At 32.7% G+C, this 12,081-nt stretch overlaps 2 protein-coding genes across 2 annotated transcripts; one reads left to right on the top strand and one right to left on the bottom strand.

Moving 5' to 3' along the window:
• Positions 1-39: 39 nt before the first annotated feature.
• Positions 40-3,458, bottom strand: HELRODRAFT_165722 (hypothetical protein; the record flags this gene model as incomplete). The annotated part of the gene is made up of 5 exons (XM_009032241.1): positions 40-468; positions 681-858; positions 1,252-1,359; positions 2,259-2,293; positions 2,367-3,458. 5 exons carry the CDS (start codon positions 3,456-3,458, stop codon positions 40-42), a joined length of 1,842 nt encoding a protein of 613 aa, XP_009030489.1.
• A 1,010-nt stretch (positions 3,459-4,468) lies between these two features.
• On the top strand, positions 4,469-10,990 carry HELRODRAFT_108446 (hypothetical protein). Its single transcript, XM_009032240.1, has 15 exons — positions 4,469-4,913; positions 5,148-5,255; positions 5,478-5,581; positions 5,729-5,822; positions 6,280-6,352; positions 6,690-6,822; positions 7,359-7,488; positions 7,702-7,791; positions 8,201-8,308; positions 8,562-8,657; positions 8,970-9,066; positions 9,392-9,446; positions 9,578-9,692; positions 10,016-10,086; positions 10,610-10,990. Exons 1-15 carry the CDS (start codon positions 4,791-4,793, stop codon positions 10,698-10,700), a joined length of 1,488 nt encoding a protein of 495 aa, XP_009030488.1. The 5' UTR covers positions 4,469-4,790; the 3' UTR covers positions 10,701-10,990.
• The last annotated feature ends 1,091 nt before the right edge of the window (positions 10,991-12,081 follow it).

Below are 12,081 nucleotides of genomic sequence, written 5' to 3'. Positions count from 1 at the left end.
ATAGGGGACTTTAATGCTGAATCTACAAGACCTGATAGTTCAAACAAGAAAACCCGTCCTTGACGTCCTTCTTGGAGCATTTGCGGCATTCAATGTCTGGATGTAGTTCAAATCAAAGTTCAAAGGATCCATCATCACACACGTTTGTTTCTGGGGCGAGTAACTCATCAGCTGACAATCTAAATAACTATTTTGAAGTTCTCCGCACAGCTTGACACAATTTATCAGTGACCTGACCCGATTAACAACCATGTAATTGGCTGGGTCGGTGGTTTTAAGGCATGGCTGGCCAGTGTTGTTGCTACGATTTGATGGAGTTGCTTTTGAAGTATCCAGGTGCATGAAAAATTCCGTGAAAACCAAATTTTGCAAATCTTGTTGCTGATTTGTACATTGCAGTATGAAATACAGAAATGCTAAAATCTTCACGAGTTTCAAAACGTAATTGAGCAAATTTGGCATAACGTTCTAATAAGGCAATTAGAATGTAATTAATTTTCTAACTTTTTCTAACAATTTTGACAAAATGTAAAGTATTAAAATGTAACCGAAGAAAGTTTTGGTATAATAAGTTGATGTGCTGAAAAAATTAGTAAAAAATTTTGGTACTTAGAAAGCAATTTGAAGCAAGATTGAGTGCAACAAAATCAGGGGTAGAAAAATTCTGGAAACCTGCTGACGAGGTTCGTACGCTCCAACGTGCATGTGCAAAGTGAGATGATGTCCTTTCGTCTCGAGTTCTTAGTGGTGTGATTATTATCACGGCTGTTGTTTGGTTTGACTGCGTAATTGAATGCGATGGACCCTCCGTATCGACCCTTAGCACTGGAAACATTTTTTCCCCACGTATAATAGCATCTAATGGAAGATTTTTACGTTTTTTGTAAACATCACTTTAAACACAAAGGCAGAGAATAATCTTTTGTTCGTTTATCTGAATTGCATCTGTGCACATTGCAACTCAAATGCATGCAAATTTATTTTATTACACATTCAATTCATTATACCATTAGGAGAAAAAATACTTCTTTAACATTATAATTATATTATATTATCATAATTTTTATTTAGAAAGTTTTTATTTTCTATATTCAATACAGTTAACGTATTACTATATTTTATAATATATATATATGAACACATATATAATTGAAATAAAATATTACGATTTTTTATTTTGGAGTAAGTGCTTTGATATTTAACGAAATGTCAGATTGAATTGGTTGGTAACAATGATGTGTTGCTGATAACTTGTGCTGAAGTTCACTCAGGTACAACTTATCCCAAAAACTGAACATGTTTAGTACTTTTCGTAAGGCTATGACGGAATTTGTACTACTGTACTGCTGTTCTTGATTTCTTTCGTTGAAAGTGGCAGACAGAATGTTCAAATAAATTTTTAATACAATTATAAATATTATTAATTCTAATGCCGAATGTCATTTTTAATGTTTCATTTAAAAAACGACTTATTTAAAAAAATTTATAAATTGTTTTTTTTTTAATTTATGCAAAATTTCAAGATTCACTTACACATAGTTCATAAGTTTTTTCAAACTTTTTATTTCATTTGTCACCTTTTTTCATAAATTTAACATTTTCATTCGCATGATTCAATTTCGCATACGGACACCACATCCATTTTCATCTAATCCATCTTGTCATAATCAAATTAGCGTAGACCAACTCTGCAACTATTTATTTTCACTACTTTATTGAAAAATTAATCAGTCCAATAAATAATTCAACGTAGAACGTCTGTGTTGTTCAGCTAGTCGTGTAAATGGTTGAGCAACGAACGATCGTCTTGAATGCAGACAATTTTGTTTCGCCGGTCAGTTCAATATCTTGTCTCCATATCCTTTTATAAAAATTTTATACAACTTGCTTTCAATGTAATGTAAATTTTAAACGTGCACGAAATACATATTTTTCATTTTTAATCGGACTCAGGAAAATGAATTCGTGAGACTAACTGAAATTTCATGTTCTGGCACGCAAAAATTCTGACATATCATCAACGTTCAATTTATTTTTTTGTGATACAAAAAACGCGTTGAATTTTTTTATTTTGTTTCTTTAAACACGTTTTTCAAATTTAAAAATATATCTTTTATAAATTAATTACATTCCAAAAATCATGAATTGAACTACTAAACAATAAGTTAATTTTATTGAAAAATGAAAATACTGACGACGCGATAATTCAGCGTTGGTTTGTTAGAACGTCCATTTCCTCAATGTTCGGATAAACTAACCTATCTTGGTCATCTTGTAGGTACATCTGCTTCATCTACGTATATCCATAAAATAATAAAATTGTGATCTCTCTTGCTTCTTGTCGAGTTGAATTGATTTCAAAAAACTGTTTTAACGAATTCGTCCTTCTTTCTGCTATCAACTTTCAAAAATGGAGCGTAAACGACCGCTTTGAAGAAATTTAAATCTTCTTTCTCGTATTTATAATTACGCGAATTTCTAAACAGGGGGCCACATTTTTTTTCAAATTTTTTTCTATCTCTCTTAATTGGGACTGCCTCCACTTTTTCCCTCAGTTCGCAGACGACGACGAACGACAGAATGACGAAAAATATGCCAATGCTCATGACGAGCGGTCCGACGTATATTAAAAACTTGAAATTGGATAGTGAGTTCTGCTCATCATGGTAACTCTTCGCAGTTGCTTCGTTGGATGCCTCGCTGTCATTCGCGCTTTTAAGTTCATCATTTATAAAACTATCCGTTATGTTTGATGTGAGCTTTTTTATTTTATCAAATATTTCACTTATTACGCTGTTATTTTTTAACAATTGTGTAACATTTAAAAAATTCTCATTTATTTCAACATGTTCCCTCAAAAATCTTTCATTAATCGTAGAGTTATCTAAAATGGAGTTGGTTGGAATAGGAATGAAATGGTGTGCTTTGCCAATGCTTTCTCTTTTCCGCTCTTGCTCGCGAAATGCTTTTATTTTGTTGCTGTTGAAGACTTTGTAAACGACATTTTTCAAATTTCTAACGTAAACTACGTCGTATTTCTCGCGGTCCATAAATAGGTGAGCTTGCTGGCGTTGAATTTCCTGCCTCAACTGAGCTTGCTCCGCATGGTGGTTCAGCAAAAATTCCTCATAACTGAAAGATTTCAAATCATCTTGGCTGTATTCTGCTTTGAATCCAACAAAACATAAAAACACACCAAATAAAAAAATAGCTATTCCGATTAGTGAGGCGACGAGCGCCTGCCAGACAAAAGGATAGGGTTTCTTCGACAAAGACTCCAGTGATGCTTCATAAATTTCAAGTCGGGCCGTGTTTGTTTCTTGTTGTTTTGCAGCTAAATAACGCTGCTGCCTTCTGTACTTTTTAGGAACTTTCAACCAAACTGGAGGAGCTTTGTTTTTCCAACTTCTTATCCCTGGACCCCTCTGTCTACTGATTATTCTACCAGCGTTGAACATGCAAAGTTATTCCTTACAGAAACTGTTTAGAAAGGTCAGTGCACGTTAAAACTTTTAATTTTATGTCACAAAATTCAAAAATCATATAAATTTTATTAATTAAAACGACGTTAAAACAAAAGTAAAAACATTTGAATTTATTGTAACAAAATACAAAACAAATACTAAAATTTTGCATACAAGCGTGTTGATTACGCATGTATGAATTTTTATACATAGTGATATAAATAATAAAAGTGTTTTACCTTCTTGAATGGTCTTTAGCTGGCAAGTTTTAAGCTAATATAAAAACTATCTACAAAAAGGGTTATTGTTCGAAACTAAATATCAACAAAAAGGAAAAGAACAATTGCAAAGAGATGCGTATATGTATAGTTTCCATCATATACTATTAAATAAATATATATAAGCCTACATATATATTAATGTTTGTTTATAAAAATACAAAATACATCAACAGTTATTGTTATATACAGTGTGTTTGTTTTTCTGTCTTTAAATTTATACATTGCTATTTTAAAAATCTATTATGTATCACGTATATATAGAGGACTACGTAGTCGACGCCTCAGTTTACATGTCCTGGAATGTAATATGACTGCAAGTAACAAACCAATCGTTAAATTGAAAGGCGAAGATGATGAATGTTAGAATGCTGTTGTTTCCACGTTTGACAATTTTTTTTATACACAGGTGCTTCTCGTTGCTAAGCTCATTTTTTTGGGTGTGGCTTTCCTTTGGTCTTTGTTGCAGTTTATTGAAGAGTAATTTAAGAAAATACTGAAAAAATATATGTATTTCTTGTTAATTTTGTTATTTTAAGTAAGTCATTCATGCAAACAAGTAAGTTTAATTGATAGAATTCAATTTAGATACAGAAAAGTTAATTATATGTAAAAAGGGTAAGGGAAAATTCAATGCGGTGTTTAATTTTTGTTACTTTAAGCTTTCCATAGAACCTACCTACTAATGTTCAATTTTCAATTATGTTGTAAACACGATTAGTAATACGCGTAACTTGTCGTTTTTAAACGTTAGTTTTTAGATTTGGTCATTTAAAGCTAACAAAAATATTTTTATTTTACAAAATAATAGTTTTTAATTTTACTGGTTTCAAATTAATTTATATTTATTTTTTAGAATACTACAGTGAACTGAATGAACACTGTGAACTGTGAAGTGAACAGAACAGTGGTCTAAATATTTTTTTATCATAAATTTATTTAAAAAACTGAAATACAAGTTTATTTAATTAATTTATTTATTGTTATTCGTACTGGAAATTCCATTGACGAATTTAGTGTAACTGTCAAGACAAAAATAGAAACTTGAATGGCGATACCTGTGAATGAGGGCATTCGAGTGATGAACTTGGAACAGGACATAGATGAAGTTAGCAGGGAGGTTGTGCCAGCATCTTGGGACCTTTATGAAATGATTCAAGCTTTTCTGCAGGTTCATTTCATTTTATTATCTTCATCTCAACATTTTAATTTAAAATGAAATTATAAAATAAAATTATTAAAAAACTGTTTTGTGTTTTTGTTTAGCTTTATTAATTTATTTATATTTCAGCTTATTAGTAGTGTAGTTTGCAGATGTGAAATTGTTAATACTTGTTAGTTCATTTCAGAATAATTTTTATATATGAATTTATAAAAAGTTAGTGTATCATTTTATTTCCTAAAGGCTCCCAGCTACCATGTGTATTTTGAAATTCTTCTCATAGCCTGGATAGCTCGACTTGTTTTATTTACAAAAAGTTACAAACCAAGTAGAACTGTCTTGACCGAAAAGGTGCAATTTGTTTAATTGTCATCTGCCTCTTCAATTCTTAACATGCATCTAACTAACAGTCTTTTTGTAATCAAGTCACTGAAATTTTATCACTTATTCAATTACATCATTGCCTGTGGTACATTTAATCAGTAATTTATTTAATCTTTAATTAATTTATTCATTTATTCATTCATTTTCTCATTAATTTTATTTATTTAATATGTTATTACCCTAAATTAGGAGAAGGAAGAGTTAATAGATGAGTGGCAGCCAGAAGCACTGGTGCCCGATGTAGATGAGGACCACCCACTGCTTCAGAACATCAACAACAGATTAATTCATGGGTCGGCCAGTTCTCTCCTTTTATCTCCATCTCTCCAATTAATATGATAATTTATTTAAATATAATGTTTCATTTCTTATTTCAGTTTTTACTAAATTATGAAAAATAAGCTTGACAGATTTTTGAAATTATTTCTTCCTTTTAAAAGAAAAATTGGAAAATATGTGAAGATAAATGACAAAGAATGTTTGAACATGGCCTCCATGAATTTTCTTTCTATGTCGGCCAGGAAAGATATTGAGGTGAGTAGAAGGGAGATAATTAAATTATTTTAAGATCAATAAATATATAATTATTAATTATAATAATAATAAGAGACAGTGATGATGAGTAAGTTATTAATGATGATGGTAATGGTGGTTGTGATGATGAATGATTATGGTGATTACAGAGTAGCATGTTCTTATGGTGGCAATAAAAACATTTAAATGTTGATTTTGAATGATGATATCGAATAGATTGTGATGATGACGTAATGATGATAAAATTGTGTGTGCTAATTTTTTGTATGATGATAATAATGATGATGAGGATAGAATTGTTGAGTACTTTAACAGTGTGTGAGTGCGAATGTTTATTTAGGATGGTAGTGTAATGGTTAATGATGATGAATTTGATCATGATGTTCATTATTGCTAGTAAATAGATGATGGGGACGATGATGGGGATGATGACGACGATGATGATGACATTTTTTAGGAATCTGCAGTGAAATCATTGAGGAAGTATGGTGTTGGTTCATGCGGTCCGCGTGGTTTCTATGGAACTGTTGGTCAGTTTTTTCTTCCTATTTTTCCTTTTTTTATATTTTTCTCTTCGTTTTTTTTTTCTCTTTTTTTTCTCTCTCTCTTTCTTACTCTCTCTTTTCTCTCTTTCTTTCTAGTTCATTATGAATCATGAACCCTGACCTTTTACAATCATTTTATTGCAGTTCTCACCATTAACATCATTGAAACACCATCACCAAACATCATCTTTTTCACCATAATCATTCTTCATCATCGTCATCATCACTATTGTCGCCGTCACCATCACAACGATAATCACCATCGTCATCATCACCATCGTCATCATCATCATCACTACAATCACCATCATCACCGTCACAGATGTGCACTTGAAGTTGGAAGAGAAATTGGAGAAGTTCATGAGATGTGAGGAGGCCATCATATACTCGTACGGGTTCGCCACTATTGCCAGTGCCATCCCTGCCTACTCGAAACGGGGGGATATCATATTTGCGTGGGTCTTGTCTTTATTGTTGTTAATGTTGTCTCTCTCCTGCTTGTTGTGTATTATTATTATTATTATTATTATTGAGGTTTATATAGCGCTGATTGTAGTAATAGTTTTTATCAGTGCTACTCTGACTATTAAGTTATATCACGACGAAGGGCTGTATGTATCTTCGTGTCTGCTGCATTGGTTTTGTTTCATCACATGTAGACCTCGTTGTTGTTGTTGTGTGTGTGTGTGTTGCGTCATATTTTCTGTTGCTGTGTTTTATCTGTTATTTTATCATGCTATCGTGTTATCGTGTTATTCTATTGTATTAGTTTTATACAATATTTGCATTGATCGTTGTTTGGACTTGACGTGTTTCGCTTTCAGATTCATCCTGTTTTGATTGTTTTTTTTATCTTTTTAGTAATTTCCATCAGTTTTGTTTTTCTTTCATTTTTCTTTAGTTTCTATTGAGTTGATGTGATTGGTCGGTTATTTAAATCAATTAGCGTTTTAATTGAATAATTAATTAATTAATTAACCTCCTCCCAAAGAGATGAGGGTGTGCACTTTGCCATCCAGAAGGGCATACAAGCCAGTAGGAGCAAGGCCGTCTTTTTCAAGCACAATGACCTTGCTGACCTTGAGAGGCTACTTCAAATTCAACAGGAAGAAGATAGGAGGGTATGTGACGTTGGGGTCTGCGGCAAGGGAAGGGGGGGGGGTTTAATATAAGGGTGTTTGACTTACGGGTTCTCATATAGGGTTCTAAAACGTAAAAAGTGTAGTATAATTAAGTTGTAATATTTATAATAATCAACGTATATTCTTTGGATTTACCGGATTTTTTAGATAATTTTAGTTTTATTTATCAATAATTTGGTTAATAAATTGTAGAACCCAAAAAAGGCCAAAGTGACGCGAAGGTTCATGGTCATAGAAGGCCTCTACCTCAACTATGGTGATCTTTGCCCACTCCCTCAACTGGTCGGTTGGTGTTCACCCACTTGTTTTTTCTACTTCCGTGTTGTTTGCACGGCCGATAATAATGATGCAAAGTGATCTATGTAATTTTTCAATATAATTATTTTAGTATTATCATTATACAATTTTATTTTATAATTTTACACTCTTCCTTACATTCTTAACGTAATTAACGTAATTGTATTTTCAACGCTGTAACTGCAGCAATGATATCAATCATGTGCGATAGTACTGTGAAGTGATACGATATAAGATAGATATAAGATATGAAAAGATAGTACGGTGAATTTTCATTCATCATGTGTTACTATCTACTACTCACTTTCGGTTACTTATCTAAAAATTACTTTATAAATCAGAAATGTCGAATTATTGAATAATTCATGTATCATTTTGTCCTGATACTCACCAGATTGAACTTCGAAACAAGTACAAAGTGCGCATATTCCTCGACGAGACGGTTTCATTTGGAACCCTTGGTGCCACTGGCAGGGGGGTCACTGAACATTATAACGTTGATGTTGGCACCTTTTTAAATTCAGAATTATGTTGAATTGTGTTCATTAATTAATGTCTCCACTGATTAATTATAATTAATTAAGTTAAATTATAATTAACATAGTTTAATTATAACTAAGTTTAATTATAATTAATTAAATTCAATTATATTTAATTAAATTCAATTATGATTAATTATGTTTAATTATAATTAATTCAGTTTGGATATAATTAATTGAGTTTAATTGATTGATTGATTGAATGACGTCACGTAGATGAACGAGATAGATCTGATGGCTGGCAGTTTGGAGTACGCCCTGGCGTCCGTTGGTGGCTTCTGCTGTGGCAAGGCGTACGTCATCGATCATCAGGTCAGTGCGTGTGGTCGGTGGTCAGTCTGGTGGCGATCGTGTAACTGGTGGCTGTGGCGATGAGGATGATGGTGTTGACAATTATGGGGGGTAATGGTTATGACGGTGATGTTAAAAATTGGGATGGTGGAAAGGATCAATAACCATGGTGGAATACGGTGACTAACTATAGTGATATGAGGATAAGTTGTATGATATAAGTGAGGAAATGATCAATGGCAGCTATGATGCTAACATCAACGATGATGACGATGATGTTGACGATGACGATGATTTAATGATGGTGATGTGAGTGAAGGAAAACCCCAACAGAGGCTATCAGGGCTTGGTTATTGTTTCTCCGCGTCGTGTCCTCCAATGCTTGCCCAATCGGCCATCACTGCACTGGAAATTCTGGAAGATAAACCTGGTCTGTTGAACGATTGGCTGGTTGATTTGTTGAATGATTGGCTGGGCGGTTAGCTGGCTGATTGGTTGGTTGTTTTGTTGGATGGTTGGTTGTTTTTTTGGCTGGTTGGTTGTTTGGCTGGTTGGTTTGTTGGTTGGTTGATTGGTTGGTTGGTTTATTGATTGATTATTGATTGATTTGTTGATTGATTGACTCACTCATTTATTTACGCGCTCGCTCAATCACTGACTATAATTACTCATTGACTGGTCGATTGTGATTTATTTAGCAATTGGAGCAATTTGAAACTGTTTAAAATTTCATAATATTCAAATTTCACGTCAAGAAATGTTAGAGAAGTTGAGAAAAATCTGTCAGCATGCTCATGAAGAACTAAACAAGTAACTTTTTAACTTTTATTTCTTGTTCGTCACCGTCATCATCATAAAAATCATCTCGATCATCATCATTATAACATGATCACCATCTACTTCATTATTTTCATCATTGTCATCGTCACCACCACAAACAGATTGGAAGGTGTTCGCATTGGAGGCAGTGACATCTCGCCGATATTACACATGTACATCAGCAAGAGCATCAGCAGGGAACAGGACAGCATTCTTCTCAGAAAAATTGTTCAAATGGTTCGTCGTCATGATAATCACTTTAATATTGATAATAATTGTGGTGGTAGCGGAAGAGGTAGCGACACTGACTTTGGTAGCGGCACAATGAAGCTGAAATAAAATCGCTACTCGTTATATTTGAATTGAATTTACTTTTTGCTTATGGATTATGATATGTAAGTCTAAAATAATTTTTGTACCATTAAAACTTTAATAAGATAACGTCGTTTTGTTTCTGTGTTTGTTGGTCACTTCATGGCTGCAATTAGAACTTTCAACTGTTATTTACATGATGCATGACGACTGTTGTGTTCTTCAGTTAATCTAATTCACATTTAAAGGCAGAAGAAAAAAATTTAGCTCTGACGATGGCCGCATATTTGGATGAGGAAATATTCATGCCCCAACCTAGGTTCAATCAATATTCTTTTTTTTTTTTTATTAGTCTTTTTATTATTGCAGCTCTGACATACGCAGAACCACTTACAATGTTACAGGTATATTATCTATATATCTTTATTATGTTCTTCATATCTTCAACCAATGATATGAAGCAGCCATCTTCACCACAAAGGCTGTTTATCCTTTTCACACGACGTACACATGTATTTATGTGCACGCGCAAGCACCGCATCATATACGCCGAGTATATGATAGCCATTGAGATGTTTGACTTAGCGCGCATTTGAACCACTGAGCCATCTCGCCGGCCAACATGCGACAACTTACGTCGTCTACCCATTTACTAACCACGAAAGGATGAACGGCTGGGTTGACTGGGAGTCGGCTACCCGGATGAACCTGTAGAAACTGCAGAATTCGAACCCGGGTCGTGGGAATGGTAGACAGACATCTGCATGCTTATCTTTATTTCAACTAATAATTGTCTTATTGGATTGATAATTCCTCATTTACCATTATTGCATCGAAAACAGCATTCGAATACCAATCAGTGTCGAAATGGATTATGGAGACATTGACGAAGCAGTTAACATTCTGAAACCCATCCTCAAGGCCCTTCTATAATTTATGTTGATTTCTTAGGTACATTTTATAATTTATGTTAATTCCTGGCTACTTTTCGATGACGTCTGTCACTTTTTATGCGGATATAATTAATATATAAACTATAAATGATGGTATGATGTTGATTAATTCTTTCCTGAGATGTTCAAATCATGTTTTTTATTTCCATTGTATGCTTCATGTTCCATTCATGTCCTGTTCAGAATTGTATGTATGTTTATTTAATTTATATTTATTAGTTAATTTTGGCTTTTGTAAAATTCTTTGGATTAAATAAATTTTCTTATTGATTTATCTGGTTTGCTTGTCAAATGCTAAATCTACTGTCGCATACGGATATTATGTGCGTGTGCGTTGGTGTGTGTGTGTGTGTGTGTGTGTGCTTGTATAAATTTATTTGGTTGGAGTTGGAGAGCAGCACAAAGCGCTTCCTAATGTGACAATCCATAGTTGAAGCTACTTCGTCACCTGGTTTACACACCAAATGTTCAAAAATAAATGTAATAATGATGGAAATACAGTAAATTTACGATAGTGGTACATTCGGTGAACAAATTAATTTAAAAGAATATCAAATGTCAAAGAAATTTAAGAATTAAACGTACGGAGTTTATCCCATATAATTAGAATAAAGTTTAAAGACCAACTTTTAAAATTAACTTTTAATCGACTTTGTAATTTTTGTTCTATTTACAGTCTTTTATCTTTCGTAATGGAGGTTATATAAATAATGAAAATAAATAGACTATAGATAAACACCGGTAAATAATCTCATCGTCAACGAAACATCAAAAAGATCGTCCGAAGATCGCCAAGCAAGTTTCCGACCACAAAATTGCCATCATACGAAATTTCAGCAAACGAATCAATGAACTCATCAGCGGGAGAGATTACTACTACCATTACGTTAGAGATGGTGTTGCAAGCCCTGGACTCCCTCTACAAATCGAACGATCATGACGCCAGGGATAAGGCCTCAAAATGGCTCGAGCTGGTCCAAAAATCTGTGAGTATTCTATCTTTCTAATATCTCTAATTGTTTATTCTTTATTATAATTATATTGACTGATGATCAAATCAAATTTGTTACTTATCAGCAGTAACAAATTTGATCATATCAAAGTAACAAATTTGATCATATCAATCAATGTAATTATTTATATTTATAAGAATTATAATAAAATTATAATATAATCATAATCATAATGCTTATTAGATAAGTAAGAATATTGAATTAAATTATTAAGATAATTAATACAGGCTAATTGTTATTGCATTATTATAAAATATAACAATGATACAACAAAATTGTTAAAACTACTATTATTTCTACTAATTTCTTTGGTTAAATTTCAAATTTGTTTAATTATTATAATATAAA

This window comes from Helobdella robusta (assembly GCF_000326865.2).
Source record: "Helobdella robusta unplaced genomic scaffold HELROscaffold_8, whole genome shotgun sequence".
Lineage (NCBI taxonomy): Eukaryota > Metazoa > Annelida > Clitellata > Rhynchobdellida > Glossiphoniidae > Helobdella > Helobdella robusta.
Note: the sequence above shows the minus strand (reverse complement) of the source record. Positions and strands in the feature narration are given on the sequence as shown.

Excerpts from the sequence above, each read along its gene's own strand:
- HELRODRAFT_108446 (XM_009032240.1), top strand. The coding sequence starts at position 4,791 with ATGGCGATACCTGTGAATGAGGGCATTCGAGTGATGAACTTGGAACAG. Across the intron at positions 8,658-8,969 it reads CGTACGTCATCGATCATCAG|AGGCTATCAGGGCTTGGTTA; the intron begins GTCAGTGCGTGT and ends AAACCCCAACAG. Across the intron at positions 9,067-9,391 it reads AATTCTGGAAGATAAACCTG|AAATGTTAGAGAAGTTGAGA; the intron begins GTCTGTTGAACG and ends TTTCACGTCAAG.